General features: G+C 38.5%; 2 protein-coding genes across 6 annotated transcripts in view; both read right to left on the reverse strand.

Annotated features, from left to right (window-relative positions):
• The window catches only part of BDH2 (3-hydroxybutyrate dehydrogenase 2), a 29,535-nt gene extending 24,521 nt beyond the window's left edge, over positions 1-5,014 (reverse strand). The window contains exons 1-3 of one of the 2 annotated variants that reach the window (XM_049630942.1): positions 4,504-5,014; positions 1,635-1,726; positions 647-725 (exon numbers count right to left, since the gene is read on the reverse strand). In XM_049630942.1, the coding sequence (XP_049486899.1) occupies positions 647-725; positions 1,635-1,709 (154 nt within the window). In that variant the 5' untranslated portion in view covers positions 1,710-1,726; positions 4,504-5,014. Of the gene's footprint in view, positions 1-646; positions 726-1,634; positions 1,737-4,503 lie in introns of those variants that run through there. The other variant, XM_049630941.1, reaches the window with a different exon arrangement.
• A 3,890-nt stretch (positions 5,015-8,904) lies between these two features.
• The window catches only part of CENPE (centromere protein E), a 79,460-nt gene continuing 66,712 nt past the window's right edge, over positions 8,905-21,652 (reverse strand). For 2 of the 4 annotated variants that reach the window (XM_049630946.1, XM_049630944.1), the window contains 5 exons: positions 18,617-18,729; positions 17,185-17,282; positions 15,378-15,561; positions 12,239-12,525; positions 8,905-9,603 (listed from right to left, as the gene is read on the reverse strand). In XM_049630946.1, coding sequence (XP_049486903.1) covers positions 9,509-9,603; positions 12,239-12,525; positions 15,378-15,561; positions 17,185-17,282; positions 18,617-18,729 — 777 coding nt within the window. In that variant the 3' untranslated portion in view covers positions 8,905-9,508. The remainder of the gene's footprint in view (positions 9,604-12,238; positions 12,526-15,377; positions 15,562-17,184; positions 17,283-18,616; positions 18,730-21,652) is intronic. The other 2 variants (XM_049630945.1, XM_049630947.1) reach the window with 2 other exon arrangements.

Raw genomic sequence — 21,652 nt, forward strand, 5'->3', positions numbered from 1 at the left:
AGCCTGGAGCCTGCTTCCGATTCTGTGTCTCCCTCTCTCTCTGCCCCTCCCCCATTCATGCTCTGTCTCTCTCTGTCTCAAAAACAAATAAATGTTAAAAAAAAAAATTAAAAAAAAAAGTTAACAACTATTAAATTTTCACATGTAATTTTGTAATTGAGTACTGAATCCTTCAACATTTTGGCTAAATAAAAAAAATTTAAGCATACATCTTAAAATTTTGTTTATACATTTAAATGTATAGATTTTTGTCTGTAGGTTCACAGAATACAGATTTTTAAAAAATGTTTATTTATTTTGAGAGAGAGAAAAATAGAGAGAGGGAGAATGCAAGAGGAAGAGGGGCAGAGAAAAAGGGAGAGGGAATCCCAAGCAGGTTCTGTGCTATCAGCATAGAGCCCAACATAGGGCTCGGTATCACAAATCATGAGATCATGACCTGAGCTGACATCGAGAGTCAGATGCTTAACTGACTGAGCTGCCCAGGAGCCCCACACAGAATATAGGCGTCATAGCAGAGAAAAAGGCTCTAAAAAAGGCCAGCAGAACCGAGCAGCTAAGGAATTTTCTTTCAACATGTGAACAATATTGCTTTATAATACCTTGTAGATTGTGAATCCCAAGTTCAAAGTGCTGAGTTGCTTACCAGGGTACTTTTCCAGTTCCTGAAGTTTGGACTCATTGATATCTGTGGCTATGACTTTGGCACCTTCTCTTGCAAAAGCCTGGTAGACACAATGTACAAATAAATCCTTTGTTTATTCGATTTGATTCCATTCTCATGAGTGGAAAGTCATTTAGCCTTTCCCCCCTTATCTTATTTTCATTGTTTTACCTATAAAATAGGTGGAATTTTAAGCTCTCTACTCTCATTTCACCCTTCCCATTGTTAAAATTTTTACCATTAATTAGAACAACATGACATACATTGTGCTTGTCATCTGACTTTATGCCTGTAAGCATTATCAAATAAAAGAGTGTTTTTAAAAACTAGGACTCTGTTACTGACACTTCTCAAAATACTATTCTGTGATGTGATAGCCTGTATTTCATTTCTGAGCTAGTTCTTATTATTTTCCATTTTTTACTATATCCCAAATAATAAGAGAAAATGCATTATTTTCACACTTTTTCTCCTAAGACTATATTACTGTTTTCATAAATGTCAAACCATACCCTATTATACTGTAAGTGCATTAACGAGTTCAGGTGTGGGTTATAATGCACAAGAAGTTGATATAAATTAGAAGGTGAAAGTAACCTGATAGTCTTGTATCTCTAGAGTCCTACATCTGAATTGACAATTACAGAAAGCAATACATTCCTGTAGGTCCCCTGCAGTAAATATATTATCGTGCAGAGAAACTGAGGCAGAGAATTAAGTTTCTCAGAGTCCAAGGTTATCATTGATGTCGCATAATAAACATGTGAGGTATTCATTCCTTCACTTGCCCTGGGTCAAGGCTAGTGAGTTTTCTTTTTGTAACTTCAAACAACAGAAGCACAAAAGTAAAACAAAACAAAATCAAAGCCAAAAACAACCAAAAACGAGAGCAGAATTAAATAACCACGGGCTGTGTCCACATAATTTAATACCTCAAAAGTTAGTAAGCTAACAAGAAATAATAACTTACTATGGCAGCTGCCCTCCCAATCCCCTGAGCAGCAGCGGTCAGGACGATGATCTTCCCATCAAGTCGACCCATCATGGAACCTGTGGTTCAATCTAGAGACATGTGTATTTAATGGCTTACACTGCAGCATGTGGTCCTGTGCAGTGACACCTAGAATGAACTTAAAGGCAGCATTTCTGTACAGATAGTCCATCAACTGAATTCTCCAAGAATGCTGACTCTAGATACATAGCTTTGTAAATCAAAAACATTTAGCATAACCCATTGAAGTGATAACCGGCAACAGACAGACACAGGACTTCAACCTACCATTTGGTTTCTTCACTACATAGAGAGGACAGCCTCTGATACTGATATAGCAGGGGAGGAGTCCTTCCCCTCACTACCACCACCATCCTCCCCACTCTCTCTATACACACTTTTTTTGGCATTGTATGTGTCCTTACTACTTGGGGCTGTTTCCCAATTTCTCTGCTATAAATTTTTGTTGGGGTTTGCACTATCAATTGTCCATGGCTTTTCCTTCTCCCTTGGAAAGATTTAGTGGTTGGCCTCAGAGAGTCATTGAACAAAAGAACTGGAAAAATAAAATCATGTCCAACACTCCCATTTTGTAGAGGGGAAAACTGATCTGACTTGCTCAAGGTCACAGAGCCAGTTAATGACAGAACCAGAACTAAGCTCAATCCTCCCGACTCCTTTGCTATGTGAAATTCCACTCCACAATGCCGCTGATCCTCTCTTAAAGTAGGGACGCTTTATCAGATACCATCAGTAATTTTCAAACTGGAGACTGAGAAATTCTGACATCGGGAAAATAAGATACGCATAAGATATCTGGTGCTTGGATTGTAGATTCTGGGATAAGAGGAATGGCTCATGATGAGATTGGGGGTGGTTAAGAGTCAGATGATGATCAACTGAGGCTGTCTTCAAGGACCTGGGCGTCTTTTCTCACCCTGCTGTACTTTATGGCTGCCTCTGATCTCACACCAAGTCACAAAATGGCTACTTTGTCCCAAGGCATCTCATCAGCATTCAGGCAAAAAAAAAAAAAAAAAAAAAAAAAAAGGGGGGGGGGGGGGGGAAAAAAAAGCCAAAAAAGCCTTTCAGAGAGTCCTCACTTTCTAGCCAATAAGGAAGCCCTTGCCAAACATTTCAGCCTACATTTCACTTGCCAGCTCTAGCAGCAAAGGCTAGGAATTTGAGAGTTTTGTTTTCTGGCCTCTATTAAGAGAAAAGCTGGGGGAAGGGGTGTGTAATTGGGTGGGTACCCAGTGAACTTACTTAAATAGTACATGTACAGATAACCTACACGCTCACTGCTCAATTACCTGCCTAAAAAAATACAGGTAACTAGCTAGTCTTGCCTAAAGGGCTCACATGATCTAGTGCTATCTTTGTGAATATATCTCTGCTGTCTTCTGCCAACCTTGGCATTTTGCTGTAATCAAGCCTTCAGACTTTATCTAAACTCGGAATGCTGAGCGGCCAGTTACTCCTGTGGATAATGGGCACTGAAGGACTGATGAAACGAGTGCAACACAAGAAGACGTGTACTTTGGAAAGATCACTGGAGCAGACCTTGGGGAGTGGGTGGTTTCCTTGGGAGGGTGCTGCGGGGGCCTGAAGGGCCGGTCGTGAAATAGCAGGGATGGGAAGGGGGGGCTGGATGAGAGAAGCATTTGAGACGTGACACAAGGCCTGGTCACCAGTGCCCTATCTTCGGAGAGATCATGTGGTCTGCGCCCTGCCTCGCGGCCGCGAATTAGGCATGCGGCTTGCGGGTCCAGGAGAGGACCTCGTGATTCGCGTGGTTCTCGCGGTCTCCGCACGCCCACCCGCACGCTGTGAGACCTGGGCGCGAGTGCGCACCACCACCAAGGCTGACTCTTTTCTGGGGGACACGGGGCTCTTTCCGGGGCCTTGCGGACCCTCCAGTCACTGCACTGCCTTCCTGCCCGGGGAGGGAGGAGGGGCTCCCTCGTGGTCTGACGGCCAGTTCCCTCTCGTTTTCTCTCACACCAGCATTTCCCCTTATAACTCTCCTGCACGTTTACCTCTGTCTTGGAGTTTTCCTTCTCCGAGGGCCAGACGAACAACCCGCTCCAGGGACCTGCTTAGAGTCTCACTGATACTCTCGGATTAAATCTGCGTTTGTCATGCGCCAGAGAAACTGAGCTTTTACACTGCCTGACCTACTCTGATGCCATGGATTTTCGCTACTTATTTTGTCTTTATTCTTACACGAGTGATACGTTTTCACTTTAAACATGTAAAAAGTTGAGAGATATAACCATATATAGTATAGAAAGTAAGAGAATCCAATCATCCCCCCCCCCTCCGCCCCCTCCCCCAAATCCTGGGCGTGGTGTATTAAAAAGCGATTATTTTACACCACTGTCAATTGCTGGCTTCAGGAACATGACACTGAAGGCACACACCAAAGGTGTCCCTAGGAATCTCTGACACCAGGGGAAAGAAGCACTTACTACTGAACAATTGCTGGAGCACAGAGTAGCCACTTTGCTCACTCTGATTCAATCTCCCCTAGCTAGCCTTGGCTTTCTGGGACCAGATTTTGGGGCTAAAACCTGTTAGAATAAACTACATTATTAAATATAAATGGATTTATTTGGGAAAATGAGTGCAAACGTGGCCTTAAATGGTAAAATCCAACGTGAAAAGCACATTGAAAAACTAATATACCAGAGTTTCAAACTTGTTAAAAACACACCCTTACCCTGACCTAACTGACCTAATTGCTAAGATTAATGTTGAAATAGGTAACTTGCAGAAGAAAGCAAAAATCTAAACCTCTTCTTTTCCCAGGCTAAAATTTCATTTAAAAAATATTAGGAAATCTTACTTTAGAGCAGCAAGTGGACGCCGTCCTCCAGATCCCCGTGCGAGCAACAAACTTGAGACCTTTGTGCAGGAGCAAGTCAGGCGCTTAAAGATGCATGTTGGGATTTGTAGTTTCGTTCAGTTTTAAGGAGTCTCACGTTTGCATACTATATACGTGTGTGTGCTGCCATCTAGTGGAGCTCATCTAGAACTGCTAACTCCAAGGAGAAGGTGAAAACTGGAAAAGCCCGCTTACAGCTTACTTAGGATGTGGAAATCATTTGCTTCACTTTAACGGGTCTTTGTTGTTTGTTGGGGTCTATTATGCGCTCTTCTAGGATATTTAAATTTTAATGAGTAAGAAATTTCACATGAAAGAGAGCAGGGCAATAAAATCGAAGGGCCTTAGATCATTTAAGATAGTGGAGGCTTCCTTCCTGGCCCTTCACCAAGATTGTTTTGAGGGAGAGAAATAAAAATTCTCTCATTTTAAGGCATAGTTACGGTTGTTTCGTCACAGTCTACTCTAACACTAGTACATATTTAGTGGCAGAGTGCAGGCATCCTGACTACCCTGAGGAGGCAGGGTCCAGGCAACACTTCAAGCTTCACAGTGTGGAGGAGGTGTGGAGGCTTGAAAGGGAAGGACATGTTGGGTAGGCGCAAAAAAAAGTCAAGCTCGGCTGAAGAGAACAGATATTAGAGATTGAAAAGAAAGGATGAGGTCATGTGTGCTAGGCTTAGTCATTCATACTTATCAGGTGTGTAATTGAGCAGGGTGATTGTGTAGGTTATTTTCTGCATGTACTATTTAAGTTGGTTTACTCAACATGCACCCACCTCACTTTCCTCTGCCTTTTATTTTATAAAGGTCGGAAAACAAACTCTCAAATTCCAGCCTCTTTTGCTGCTAGTGCTGGCCAAGGAAACACAAGCTGAGGAGGACTTCCTTCTTGGATAGAAAGGCAAGGCCACTCTGAAACGCTTTCCATTTTTGCCCTTTCCTTGCTTTTTCCTGGAATGCGAATATTCCTTGGGACATGGCAGCCATTTTGTGACTTGGTATGAGGTCAGAGGCACACATTAAGGACAGAGCCCGGTAAGGGAAGGAACCTGATGGCTTGAAGACAGCCTCAGTGCAGCAGCCCTAGACTAACTCCTCTGTGCTCCTTATATGAGAAAAGGTTACCTTCATTAGATTATGTTTTTCTCCAGGTTTTTTTGTCTTTGGAACCAAGTATCTTCATAACAGTCATGATGGTTAAGAACAAAGACTGCGGAGTCAGAAAGACCAAGGTAAGCCCCACATCTTTTCACTAGCTTAGTAAGTAACAACTCTCCAAACCCCAGTTTTCTCATCTGTTAATGAAGGTAACCATAGCACCTACCTCAGGCATGTGAGGAGGGACTAGAGGCACGTACAGATACCAGCGCATTTGTTACATTTTTACTTAATAAACATTAATGATTATTAAAATTCAATTATAGTAGATGGCAAAATTTGATTTTAAAAAATCCCTGATCTAATTTCTGCATACATCCACATACAGTTTTTGGTAAAACTGTCCCTCATTGCCTACGGTAGCTTCTAATGGAGTCTAATAATCTCTAATCATGCCCAGCTGTGCTCCTTGCCTCACTGTCTTTCCTTTAACTTTTGAGGATTTTAGAACGGATTTTATATGGACATGAGAATTCTCTAATCAAGGCCAACTCTAACACTTTCTTGGTGCAACTTTCTTCTGACTCCTTTGTCCCCAGATTTTCAACAATAATGCCTACTCTGTGATAGCCTAAGTAACATGGTGTTGTAAAAATTTGCTTACACATCTGTATTTTCCATGGACTAAATTTCTTCAAGGCTAGGGACCATATCTTTTTCACCCTTATATTATAGCAATCAGCATACAGTAATTTGTTTTCCAACTAAACATAAATTTCACCAAGACAGTATCTTTTGGCACCCAGACCAGCGACTGGCACACAGTAAACGACCATTAAATATTTGCCTAGTATGAATGGCAGGCTCTCAGTTTTCTTGAATATAAATCTGCCAGGCTCTCAAGAAAATATTTCCTATGAACAATAATCTATTTGTCTTCAGTCTTGGCTTTATTTTCAGGCCAGTTTAGTGTTTTCTGACCATATTACTGCTTTTTAACATTCTTGCATGTTTCATTGTTGACTTTTGTCATTATCCTTTCACAGCCATTCATCATGATATTGAAACTCAGATCTCAAGAGTTTAACAACATTCTGAGGGAGATGTCGACAACATGGAGGAAAAGGGAGTCCCACCTCTCTTTTCCCCCGAGACACTGATTTAAAACACTAAATGAACCAAAATACCTTCTTAACCTAACTAAGCCAGTTAAGAAGTTGCAGTACCCTTGGTAAGGAGAAAGCTGAGAACAGCTGCATTGAAATGGGCAAGAGCCATTTCACCTCACCTGTGGCTCCACCCATCCCACTCCACCCCTTTCCCAAGCTAGCACAGTTCAGCCTCTGGGTCCTGGTTTCCCCAGGGGAGTAGGGGGAAAGAAAAGAGTGGAAAATTCATCCAAAATTCTTTCCATATGGCAGCCCAAGGGACTGGTTTCTATCTTGCCTGACTTGGGAGTGCTGATGGAACTGGCATAGTTGGCACTAGACGGCCTGCAGTGCCCCAGAAGGAGACCGGAATGGTTCAGCACACTTGGGAGAGAGGAGGAAGAGTAGAGTATGTGCTTGGTGTTCCAACTTCTCGGAAGGATGTACAAGACTAATGAGAACAAAGGAGAGCTGGTGGCTTCTTACTGCATTAAAGAACATGCTGTACTGCAGACAGACACCAGAGGGAGCAAGAGATCCAGCTCTCGGAAAAGAAATTGGCAAATTATACACATAGCCCAGAGAAGTCATATCCCCATAAAAGTTTTCAGAGACCTCTGGCATCTATGACCAGTCTGACTGGTGTAAGCATTCCCCTGTGTGAAGCAATCTGTATACTAGAAGAGGTGGCTGCTTTTTCAAATGCATTAAACTCAGCAAAAAATCAGAAAGCACATGTACACACAAAGAGAAGCATGACCCGAAGGAACAAAATAAGTCTCCAGAAACCAACGCCAAAGAAAAAGTGATCTATGAATTACCAAAGAATTCAAAATAATAGTTTTAAAGATGCTCAGTGATCTACAAGACAATGCAGATAGGCAACTACATGAAATTAGAAAAACAATGCATGAACAAAATGACAATATTAACAAAGAAATAGAAACTATAAAAAAAGAACCATACAGAAATTCTGGACGTGAAGAATACAATGACTGAATTAAAAAATTTACTAGAGGGGTTCAATAGCAAGACTTGATCCAGGAGCAGAAAGAATCAAAGAAAAAGGAATAAAGAAACGTGAAGAAAGCCTAAGGTTCTCATGGGACATCAGCAAGTGGACCAATATATGCATTATGGGGCTTCCAGAACAGAGAGAGGGTCAAAAAATTTATTAAGAAATAATGGCCCCAAACTTCCCAAATCTAAGGAAATGGACATCCAAATTCTAGAATTGAGCAATATTCTACTAGACTGGATACCTGATGACTGATTACGTGTAATGGACTTAGTTTTATTATCCAGGTGAACCTACTACCTTGAGTTACTGTTATTCAGTGGAGGAGCAGACATTGTCAAGAAACAAATCTGCAGCTCTGCTATAGTGTCTTATTGGGGTAAGAGTGGAAAGGAGAAACAACTCCGAAGGGACTGGCTCGGGGGAGACAGTTATTGGAAGGGACACCTTCCCTTAGCCCTAGTGAATGCCTATGATAGTATATTAAGGGAAAATATCCATCCATAGATTGTAAAATGATGGCTATGATGTAATTCACAATCTCTTCCTTTGAATGAATTTTATCAAAGAGCCAAGAATGCACTGAAATCACTAACTGTTCTAAACCTTATGCAACTTGCTGTTTTATGTGATTTTTCAAAGTCTTATGATTTAAAAGTAGTAACAGATGCTCTCTAAAACCATAGTTCTTAACCTCCTATAGGATGACACATCCCTTTAAGAATATGATAGAAGTATGGACCCAAGTATCCTAGAAAAATGAGTTTACATACAAATTAACATAGAATTTCAGAGGTCTTACAGACTGCATGAAGCCCATCCACAGATGCCTTATGTATGTGTGGGGACTCTGGGTTTCTAAGATTTTCTACTTTGATAGAAACTCAGGTGTTGTTTCCTCATGTCTGAAATAAAAGGGTAGGATAAATGGTATGAAGTTCTTACCGCTGGGAGTAAAATGCAGCACAGTACAAAGTCTAATAACAAATCAACCAATTTAGAGTTCTTGTATAGGGAGTGGGTGGGTACAGAAAAACAAAGAGAATTTTTGTATTTATTATAGCAAAACAAAGATCAGGCTAGAAAATGAAGAGGTCAGAGCACTTTGCTGTCCCTTAGAAACTTAAATCCAGGAAGCATGTATATATTCTTGTAGCAAAATTCTGCAAGTCACCAAACGAGTACAGCCAAATGTACCCTGAATACCCCACCAAGAAACCATCAATATTACATAAAGTTGTGATTCAGAACCACTAATTAAACATTTATTCAATGTTCAAGGCACTTAAAAAGTAGTTCATAATGTTAATTAAATGACACTTTATGTATTAGGCCTTAGAATTACCTAAGTCATGTGTAAAACATTACATTAATAAAGATGAATACATTTTGTATATGCATGGAAAGACTGGAAATTTCCTTCAATAATTTTATTCTGTATAAAATATATAAATAAATAAAACAATTCAATTTCTAAAGTATTACCACATTCAAGGAGGTTTTGCTATCAGTCATTCCAAATTATTGGAATGCATTAATCTCCTGTTCCTTCATCTTCCAATTCTAGTGGCAAAGTGAAAACTGAACTGAAATTATGTTGGACTGTGGTAACATTGCCAGGAATAGGCACATAACGTAAAAGCACAGTCATTTCTCAGCAGGAAACGCTGGGCCCCCAGGAAAGTGACAGTAGAGGAGCCTACTGGGTATTGCACTCAGGCATATCTTTTCTTGAGGAGGTGTGCCAAAGACTTGGCTGAGGACCCACTCTCTCTGCTCCAGCAGTTTGTTCTTCTGAGAAAAAAACAAAAAGAAAAACCCAAAAGTAACCATATTTTATTAAAAAAACTACACGAAATTCTAATTGAATTGGAAATGTAAACAATGCTAAGACAGCAGAGATAAGAAGAATGGAAAATGACAATATGGTCATTAACCTCATGTTTGGTCATTATAAAGGTATATTTCACTTCATCAGAGTTGGAGAAGTTTATTCCCCATTTTCTCACAAAATCAATTGTTAGAAAAACCATTTTGAACATAAAACCAAGAAGCAATAAAGTCTCATTTGAAATTCATCAGTTTGAGATTCAAAGTGAAATCAAACACAGACTGAGTCTGATTTTCTTTTGCCTGAATTTTAGGGAAAAAAAAAATGCTATACTAAACAAATACTATTAATTTTGGAGACTATTTAGCCATCCTTGGAAAACTTTCTTTGAGCCTTTAAAAAGCACTTCAGTTGCGTTTGTTTATAAACAATATTAATTTTCAAATGATTATATTCATATAAGTAAATCTCTCATACCTGGTCTTTGCAATTATCTCAAGTTGTTGAGAAATTTTAAATTATCTTTTATAATTCAAAATAAAAGCATTAAAATTTTCTTAGAATGGTATTTTACTAATTCAGGCTGGGACTATGTCCTTTAAGGCTGAATTGGTCAGTTTTTTGATTTATATATTATTCCAGTCTACTCTTTTTTTTCTTTTTTAAGTTTATTTATTTGAGAGAGGGAGAGAGCATATATAAGCAGGGGAGGGGCAGAGAGAGAGGGAGAGATAATCCCAAGCAGGTGCCACACTGTCAGTGCAGAGCCCCGGTGGGGCTTGATCTCACAAACCATGAGATAAGGACCTGAGCCAAAATCAAGAGTCAGACACTTAACTGAGTCAGCCACTGAGACACCCAGGTGTCCCTCCAGCCTACTCTTTTATTTATTTTACTTAAAAATAGTACCAGAGTGATCCATATATTGATAAAAAGACTTAAGCATTTCTACTTGTGGTTTCATATCATGCATGTGTCTCTGGCATTATCAGATAAAATCAAGAGGTGATTAAGAGTTTCCTGGTTTTTCAGAAGACTCTTCTAAAATAGCATGTATGCATATACAGCAAAAGTTCCATGTAAGTGTTAGCTAATGGCAGGTCCTTAAATGTTTGTTAAATACTATTCCATAAAATGAATAGTTTAAACATTTTTTCAAATTGATGTCTTCCTATATCCCAAAGAGCACTTTAAGACTGAGGACTTATCTAATATTGATTTTAAAGTTGATGAGAATGGACAGATTTCTTTTAAAGTCACACAGTAGAGTTCCTCACAAATCCACAACCTTCACTTGGGGCCAAAAATGATTTGGCAACTGCTTTCCTTAGGTGTACAATTTTGTTGCTGCAGATTTCTACAACTGTGTAATGGGATTTCTGACAGGCAGATATGCAGCCACAAAGGCTCTGGCCACACACACAATCAATGCTGTGTGGTGAGAAGGACTACAAGAAACACAGTATTACAGACTTTCTTCTGCAATGCTCTACACCTCTGTGTCTGGCACCCCTCCCACCATCTACCAGGCACCTATGACTGCTTTGACTCCCCTATCTCTCCTGTCCGTCCACTTCTCTCTAGCTCTACTGAACCTGCTCAGGTCCACGCTAGTATGTCCTCTTGCTTAGACAACTGTCATAAACTCTTGCTCCTATTATTTGTTGGTTACCATATAACTAAGGTGATGTGTTCAAAATTTATAACTCATTATGATCCCCTGCCATTATATTGTTTAAAATCTCTCAAAGACTTCTTCTATACAATCTACAAATTCCCACACACCTGGCTCTTCTCCTCTTTGCCTTCGGGGCCTCCAACCACAGCAGCTTGTGTTAACTGTGCTGTGGCCATACCATCTTTCTTCTAATGCTTCCCCTGGTTATGGTCCCTCCTACCTTGGGCTGTCACTGTTGTATCTGCCGGAAATACTTTTCCCTCCCCTCTTTGTTAAGGAAACTCACATTAACCTTAGATCTCAGTTTCCTTCTTCAAGGAAGACTTCCTTAATATTCCTGCAGCAAAAACCTATTAATATGCTTCATAGCCTTTCATACTCTAGAATTTTACCTGTTTATTTTTGACTACTTGATTACTATATCTCCTATTGGACTATAAGCTCCAGTAGGGTAAGGGACCATGTCTGGTTTCGCTTATCAATGTATCTGACACATAGTCGGAGATCAAAATTTTTTGCTGACTGATTGAATTAATAAGTGGAATAAGTCTATGATCTGGCTTGTGTAAAATGAATATAATGCTATTGGAAATACTGGCCAACTGAATTGATAAGAAGGGCTTCTTCGGTAAGTTTTGTTTATAGGGTAGTGTCTTCATGTTTTTAACAGAGTTGCTTATTTCTCTTAGGGAAAAGCTGAAGGTTTAAGAGGCAGAATAAAGACTTAGCTTGGGGTAAAAAACAATACGCATTAGTGCCATGCTTTGGAGAAACTTTCTCACCCCAGAAATGCCAAATCAAGTTGAGCACCATAGTTTGCTCAACTACATCTTGTCTAAACTTGCTCTTTGGGACCACAAATTAAAGATAAATTCTGACAGATATCCCCTGATTTCTAAGGAACCAGGATATTTACTTACCTGGACAAAGGCCTAAACCTGAGTTATCAAAATAGCGAACTGGTTGAGGTGTTGGTAAAGACTTTGATCGGCTATCGAAAAATGAAGATTTTGGTGATTCCCTTGGCACAGGATCTTGTAAATTCCGTTCCTTGCATTGAGAAGGTGTATGTGGCCTCTTTTTGGAAGCTGTTCTAGTCATTTTAGGAGACTGTGGAGAATTCTCACAAGTAACTTCTTTGTGTGCCTCTCTTTTAAGGATTCTTTCCTTCCACGTTTTGACCTCACTGGAAAGATGATGATTATTGCTTGAATGTAGTAGGGGGGGAAAAAAAAGAGACTGTAAGTCTGCTCAATTCCTGAAATTTATTCACACTTACATTAAAAATTTTTAAAACTCTGGTAAAATATATACAACATATAATTTACCACTTTGTCTTGTTTTTAATCTTAAATTTTAGTTCTAGTACAGTTAACATATAGTGTTATATTAGTTTCAGGTGTACAAAATAGTGATTCGACACTTGCATACAATACCCAGTGCTCTTCACAACAAGTGTACTCTTAAGTCCCCATCACCTATTTCACCCATCCCATTACCCCCTTCCTTCTTGTAACCATCAGTTTGTTCTCTATGGTTAAGAGTCAGTTTCTTGGTTTGTCTCTGTCTCTCTCTGTTTTTTTTACATTTATTTCTGAGAGATAGAGTGAGACAGAGCACGAGTGGTGCAGGGGCAGAGAAAGAGGAGGGGACACAGAATCTGAAGCAGGCTCCAGGCTCTGAGCTGTCAGCACAGAGTTTGATGTGGGGCTCGAACTCACGGACCATGAGATCATGACCTGAGCTGAAGTCAGACACCTAACCGACTGAGCCACCCAGGCACTCCAACTCTCTTTCTCTACCCACCCCCCCCCCCTTTGCCTGTTTGTTATAATTTACCATTTTATCATACTTATATTCCCACCTAATGCTTCCTGCTTCGATTATTTTCACAGTTCAGAAAATGAAATGAGGTCGCATTAATTGAACAATTGTAATCATGGAGTCCTGAAAAGAAAGCTTAGAGTGTGACAGATTTTCAAATGAATCAGTGAGATCATCCAGAGTGGTTTACCTATTGATACCTTGCAGCAATAACTTGACAAATTAATCTTCTGGATAGACTAATCTTTAATGTACCTTTGTTATTTTAAAAGAAATACTACACCATGCTTCTGAACTAGTTATAGTCTTGCTTGTTGCAGGAAATGTCACCAGCATTTATCCAGTTCCTGCAGAGAGAAGCCTGGGGACCAATCCCAGAGGCCTTGCTCTCCTTTATTTGGTCATCCAGGTCTGTGGACCCAACCTCACACTTAATCTTTCAAATTTATCTCCTTATATTTATCCCAATTGGCTCCATTCTAGTCCATGCCAAAATTATCTTTTGCCTGGACTATAGCAAATAGATTCCCAAACTGGGTTTCCCTATTTGCTCTAGAGCCAGAGATGCTATCTGATCTCATTAGGCCCTGGCTTAAAATCCTCCACTGGAGGTCACTTTCTCATTATATTGCAGATTATCACCCATGCCTCCTCAGAGTGACCCAAAAAGGCCTGTGTAAGTAACCTAGACCAGTGACCTCTGGCATCTCTTCTTGTACCTTAATGTTTCATTCTCTACACCCCCATCACACTGGGTGTCTTTCAGTTCCACCAACAGGTTATTCTTTCTGATTGAAGACTGTGCACATGCTGGCCCCTGCCTAGAAGGCTTATATGTCTCTCCTTTCATCTGGCCTAACCTCTACCCTTTTCTATAACTGCTCTTCTATCAGTTTCTTCGCCATCACCCCTCCCCACAACTAGATAATGTGTTTTTTTCTGTTGCTGTTTAATAGCACTCACTGCAAAAATTAGTTGCTTAGCTATTTGTTTAATGCCTATTTTTCTTCTATTGTATCATTAGTAAAGTGCTTGGCACAAGATTCTAATCCTTGATAGAAGCCAAATAATTAAATCTGTTAGAACTGTTTATGAAGTAAAAGGAAATACGCTACAATAATGGGCTTAAGTTCTCCTTTGACTTGGGTATACAGACTTGTGGTATATTTGAGCTGCCCCTCAAAGATCTGTTTACTTCCTGCTTCTGGGCTTTGTTAAAAATAGATCAATTGATAGATAGCAAACATCTGGAATGGTATCCCATAGTCTTATTCCTCTTAAAAGACATTTATTACAAAAATGCTGATTCGAAGGGGCACACGCACCCCAATGTTTATAGCAGCACTATCAGCAATAGCCAAATTATGGAAAGAGCCCAAATGTCCATCGACTAGTGAATGGCTAAAGAAGATGTGGTATGTGTGTGTATATATACATATAGAATATTGCTCAGCAATCAAAAAGAATGAAATCTTGCCATTTACAACAACATGGATATAACTAGAATGTATTCTGGGGCGCCTGGGTGGCTCAGTCGGTTAAGCGTCCGACTTCAGCTCAGGTCATGATCTCACGGTCCGTGAGTTCGAGCCCCGCGTCAGGCTCTGTGCTGACAGCTCAGAGCCTGGAGTCCGTTTCAGATTCTGTGTCTCCCTCTCTCTCTGCCCCTCCCCTGTTCATGCTCTGTCTCTCTCTGTCTCAAAAATAAATAAACGTTAAAAAAAAAAATAACTAGAATGTATTCTGCTAAGCGAAGTAAGTCAGTCAGAGGAGGATAAATATCATAATTTCATGCATGTGGAATTTAAGAAACGCAACAGATGAACATAGGGGAAGGGAAGGAAAAATAAGATAAAAACAGAGAGGGAGGCAAACCATAAGAGACTCTTAAATACAGAGAACAAACTGAGGGTTGCTGGAGGGGTGTTGGGTTGGGGCATGGGCTAAATGGGTGATGGGCAGTAGGGAGGACACTTGTAGGGATGAGCACTGGGTAATGTATGTAAGTGATGAATCACTAAATTCTACTCCTGAAATCATTATTACACTATATGTTAACTAGCTTGGATTTAAATAAAATTAAAAAAAAATTTATTACATATACTCTAAAAATGACTTTCCCCATATGTGTGAAGGCTTGCCAATTGCAAAAAATATATATGCATATGTATATGCCATGCTCCCCACATGTAATAGCCAGAAGCATAATTTCAATATCGTGTAAGCAGATCTTACCTTAATAGTTCATTTTTTTGCTTTATTAGCTGTTCATTTTGCTGCTTTAACTTAGAGATTTCTTTTTCTAGCCGTATATATTCACTTTTAAAAATAAGAGCTTTTGTGCTTTGTACGATGCCACTGCCACCTCCACAGGTTAAGGGTTTATTCGAAGGCTGAGAGTCCGTACATTCTGATACAACTGTGAGGAGGGCAAATACACACAAAAGTGATAATTTTAATTATCTCCAAAGTTCAAAATAAAGGGAATGTTACTGAGCGCAATAAGTCACTGTAAAAACCAGACCATCTCAATCATCTCCCTAGAAGCCATCCTTGCCTTCCTCCTTCTACCTCACTTCCTGTGCCTATGTGATCAACACTTCTAATTATCTCTAGAGTCCTCCTGCTTCTCTCCAACCCACCAAGTCCACTCCCACAACAGTGCTCCCTGAAATCTTGCACAATGACGGCAGCAGTAGTAATCTCCCCAGTGAGTGTGGTCCTTCACTCTCTCTCCTCGCCATCAGTGGAAACACCCAGAGGGCTTCTTACAATACAGAATGTGTGTGTGTGGGGTCCACTGCCAGTTACTCAGTGCACTGTAAGTTCTCAACACATACTTGTTAACTGAATAAACCTCAGAAAGATACTAAAGCATATATTATTAAGTATTCTGCACTATAAAAGTAATGTAAGGAGTTGTTTTTAAAATTTCAGGTAAAACTGCATTAAAATGTGAGGTGCTTCTACGTAGAATAATCCACTGTGTAACCAACAATTTACAAAAGGGTGGTAAGGTGTGTATGGGGAAGACACTTAATGTCCATTTTCTTTTGAATTACTTTGGATTCAGATACAATATGTACTGAAAGTCACAAATCAAGAGTTAATTATCCTGACCCTTCTGTAACAACAAAGCTTGCTCATTTCTATTTTTATCCCTTAAAGTTTTCCAGGTAGGGGTGCAATTATCCCACAATAGCCACTAGAGAAGTTCAGTCTACATATGTACTAGACAACATCTTTAACACTTTCTCATTTTTTTTTTTTAAATGAGTGGATAATAATACACACAAGTATTACCTTATGTTTGCTTGACATTTAGAACTTTCAGTGTGCTTTCACACACAACTTTCAGTTTGATCCTTACAATAAGTATATATATAAGCTAGAAGGTCAGGTATTATTGTCCCCATGATTTCATAGGGCCATGAAGTGCGAGTGACCTGTCCTTAGTTCAGTGTTTACTACACAAAGCTGTCCCAAGTACTGTTCAGCATCCTCTCTTTTCAAATGAAACATGAGATAAAAATATGGAAAAAGATATAGGTTGAGGAAATCATATGAAAAATTTGATCATTAGATTTGACAACTGTGTCTAAAATCAATTTCAAAAAGATTGCACGATTTCAAAGAGTTTGCAAATAAGCATCAACTCTGTATTTTCAGTACTAAGAACAAATAGGATTTTATTTCCTTATTTCTACTGTGTACTGATTGTATTTTTACTGTGCCTATGGTTAAAATCTATTAAGATGTGAATGTCTTCACTACTATGTAAAGATCTGATGATCTGATAATGCAAAGTTAAAATCTGTATTTTTTAAGAATCTCCAATGGACAGTTAAAATTATAGGAAACCAAACTAAATTGGGTACAGGATAAATATGATCCCAGTAAGTTCATTTCAAAAACAGTTCTTTCTAAATTAGTGATTAACATGTTTATTCTTGACTGTCACATATATAATAGTATTCAAAATGTCTAAGTGTATTGAGAAGTAAAATGGAAAGTTATGGAAATATCAGCATTTTCTACTTACGTGAGGTATCTTGAGCTTGTTGATTTCTTCTAAGATTTTCTCTCAATACCCTTATAACTTCTTTTTGATATTCTACAGTGGCTTTTGTAGAAGTAATTCTAAAAAGAACAATGGAAATATGTAAAAGCCTAGCAACTAATTTTTAATGGAAGAATAAACAGAACTGCTGTCAAGAATTTTCTAATAAGATATATCACATTGACATGAAACCCATAAGTAGTAGCAGATACCCTCCTGGTACCAAGTGTTTTATAGGTACAACACCATCAAATCAGAAGCATTCTGTTTGGTTGCAGGAGTACTTTTTTTTAAACAATTCTTTTTAAATATCTGGAAGCCCAATAGCTATTAATTGGATACAACAATTACCAGAGCATGAAAGTGAGAAAAAACTTCTACCTATGTCTACATTGTCAGGGAAGTAAACCCCGGCTGCAGTCCAGTCCAGTGTGATAGTCAAAGGTCAAACAAATTCTGCTCACTGTCTCCCAGTAGAAAGTGATATTTTATGAACTCCTGGCTTAAGCATTAATCAGCAGTGATAAATCATGAGACTTTCTGCCTTTAGAGACTCTGAAAGTTACCTGCGGATCCTATTCTCTAAGTAAAATTGCTTTTTTTATAGTGAAGAACTTGATAGGTATAAGTTTCACTAAAACCAATACTCTTATCAATGGAAGGCTAGTCCAGATGCAAAAGCTTCAGAATGCTACTTTTTGGGCAAATTAGGTATCCTTGTTAAATATTTATAGGAAGAACAAAAAGCATTAGGAGCCAGAAGGAATCTTAAGAAATCGTCTAATGCAAACTTATTGTTTTATTTATTGAATATGAACATAATGCCCAGAAGAGATTAAACAGCCTATGCAAGGTGATATAATAATGTGGCAATATTATATTTCTAATTCACTGTCTCTGACTCTGTTTCATGTTTTTTCATTACGCCATATCATAAAGAATTTTAGGCGTTATACATAAACAAATAAAAAGAGGTTATGCATTTGGGTACTAGGTACCATAATTTAAAAGGAAATACAACCTTTACACAAAAACACAGCAGGAGGAACAAATTAAATGAAGAGAACCAACAGAAACCTTGGTCAAACTGCTAGACACAAACACACACATACAGGTTCTTAACATTCATTTTCAAGCATAAAAAGGCTGTTTTTAAGCTGTTTATATATGACTGAGCAAGAAGCATCAAAAGAAACATTGTATTAGTAATTGGCCAGAACTATGCACATTTTTAAAAAACTTTGGATATGTAATGAGAATTTAACAAGTTTAAAATCTGTGGATGTGGATATTTTAAAAAGCAATAACAATATTTCCATATATTTTAAAAAGTTAACCAATGCAAAGAAATTTATATAATTTAGAAGGCAAACTTGAGCTATTAAAGTCATGTTCAATTAAGGCAAAGACGTACTCTTTTTCAAACTCTTTGGCAGTTTTCATCTTCTCTAGGTCTATTTTTACCAGCTTTGTTTTGAGATCTTCAATTTCTTCTTTGTAGGGCTTAGCTCCTAAAGCAACTTTGTCCTAAATTTTTTAGAGAAGAGAAAAATAAAATAATTTCAGAGCAGTTTTAAAGAGTTGTTAACTACCTTGATTTGGTAGGAACATTTTAAAACAGCAAACTTCAAATATATGAAAAGCAGGAAAAGGCCCAAAATTTAATCCTAAAATGAACAAGCAGATATTTGATGTGAAGTATATTTGAAACTACTGGAAGCTAATATGTAATTAAGAACATATGACTTTCATTTCTTAAAACAAATTTTTTTCCAATTAAAAATGAAATACTTAAGACAAAATACAACAAATGTTGAGAATAATGGGGGGGTGGGAGGGGGGGAGACAGGGAGGGTAAAATGAAACAAAAAGATGCCAGAATGGCAATACAAACAGCAAACTAGAACTGAACCAAGGCACAAAACAGTATAAAGTGTTGTTGGGACATTGTGTACTCAAGGATGGTTCAATCCAGTGCTGTCAATGTATCTACTTCCCATCACAGAAAAAAAAAAACATACATAAATACATACTTGTATATATTTAAATCTTTTTTTAATAAACAGATTTTTATATTTTAGAGAAATTTTAGGTTGATAGAAAAACTGAGCAGAGAGTACACAGAGTTCCCATATACCCTTGTCGCACTCCATCTCCCTCCCCACCCCTGCCCATTTCCCCCATTATTAACATCACATATTAGTGTGGTATATTTGTTACAAATTATGAGCCAATATTGATATATTTTAGGTTGCATTAGGGTTTTTTATTTGTACTGTACATTCTATGGATTTTGACAGATGTAAAATGGCACATATCTATCATTACTGTATCATACAGAATAGCTTCACTGCCCTAAAAATCCCCTGTGTTTAACCTATTCATCTTTCCCTCCCTAACCCCTTCCGGACCATTGGCAACCATTGATTTTTTTACTGTCTCCCTGGTTTTGCCTTTTCCAGAATGTCATATAGTTGGAATCATAGGGTATGTAGTCTTTTCAGATTGGCTTCTTCTGAATTTTTTTTTAAATGCGTTTTATTTATTTTTGAGAGAGAGAGAGAGAGATAGAGGGAGGGAGGGAGGGAGGGAGGGACTGAGCACAAGCCAGGGAGGAGCAGAGAGAGAGGGAGACACAGAATCCAAAACAGTCTCCAGGCTCTGAGCTGTCAGCACAGAGCCCGGCGCAGGTCTTGAACTCATGAGCCATGAAATCATGACCTGAGCCAAAGATAGACACTTAACCAACTGAGCCACACAGGCACCTCAGATTGGCTTCTTTTAATTAGTGGTGTGTATTTAAGGTTCGTCCGCATCTTTTTGTGGCTTGTTAGCTCATTTCTTATTATTGCTGAATAAATCACTTTTTATCATTGTACCACAGCCATACAATGGAGAATTAGATATTGAATAAAAAATAAAACCCATCTAAATAGGGATCTAGAGAGCTCTCTTTATTCCTCTAGGCTTTCTCACCCCAAACCCCATAGAAACATTCACATGCACACCATGGCTAGCAAAGACTAAAAAGATGCAAAATGATAGATGCTCAGCTTAAGGAGGCTGATGACAGGGTAAGATAAGCCCATTCTTGGAGAAGCCCACTGTTTGCTCAGTCACAGCACCCGTTCAATACCCCACCTTCTGATTCAGATGCTCATATCAGGGACTCCCTGAGAATGTGGCTGACTGAAGTGTTGTCAGTTTTGTAAGAAGTTGCCAAACTCTCTTTCAAACTGGCTGTCCCATTTGCAGTCCTTCAAGCAATGAATGAAAGTTCCTATTCCTCCAGCTCGTCACCAGCATTTAGTGTGATGTTTTGGATTTTGGCGAGCATGGCATTTTGAGATACCATAGGTGTTATAGTGTAGTGTATTTTGTTTTAATTTGCAATACTCTAATGACATGAAGCTGAGAATCTTTTCATTTGCTTATTTGTCCCATGAGTATCTTCTTAGGTGGGGTGTCTGTTTAGATCTGTTGCCCATTTTTTAATCAGGTTGTTTTTATCATGGACTTTTAAGAATTCTTTGTTTATTTTGGACAACAGTTCTTTATCAGATATGTGTTTTGCAAAAATTTTTCTTCCGATCTGTGACTTGTCTTTTAATTTTCTTAACTGTCCTTCGCAGAGCAGATATTTTTCATTTAAATATTTTCATTTCAACTTACCAGTTTTTTCTTTCCTGGATCGTGCTTTTGGTGTTGTATCTAAGATAAAGTCACTCCCAAGCCCATGGCCACCTAGATCTTCTATCTTCTCTTCTGGGGGTTTTCTAGTTTTGTGTTTTACATTTAGATTTTTGATCAACTGAGTTACTTTTTGTGGCAGATAGAGGGTCTCTGTCAAGATTTGTTTTTTGGCCTATGGAAGTCCAGATGCTCCAGCATCACTAGTTGCTAAGTTGAGTCTACTCAACTGCCTTTGTTCTGTCTAGGATCAGCTGACTGCATTTGTGTGGGTCTACTTCTAAGCCTTCTATTCTCTTCCACTGATCTACTTGTCTATATACTGTTTTAAAAGTTCAAAGAACTTTAAAAAAAAAAGGTATCCACTTATGACACTAAAAAGAAAATGCAGAGATTACAGTTTTTTTGCCATGGTATAATGAAATAAATTAGTCACATATAACATTATTTAAAACATTCTTATGTAAGAGAAATCAAAATTGAAAATACCGAATTAGAAATGAAAGACAACAGAATTCCATATTTCAAACATATGGCATGTGACCAATGCTGCACTCAAGAAATACTGAGTCTTAAATAGTTTCACTAATAAACTGAGAAGACTGCAAACATAAATTTGTTAATATCACCTATTTATCAGCTGCATTTTAGATGGATTCAGTTAAGAAAGTTTCCTGGCTCTACCTGAGAAAGAATTCCTTTGAAATTCTGATTTGAATTACATGAAAGTTAGGAATTAACTTGGGAACAACTTAGGCTT

This window comes from Panthera uncia, chromosome B1, assembly GCF_023721935.1.
Source record: "Panthera uncia isolate 11264 chromosome B1, Puncia_PCG_1.0, whole genome shotgun sequence".
Lineage (NCBI taxonomy): Eukaryota > Metazoa > Chordata > Mammalia > Carnivora > Felidae > Panthera > Panthera uncia.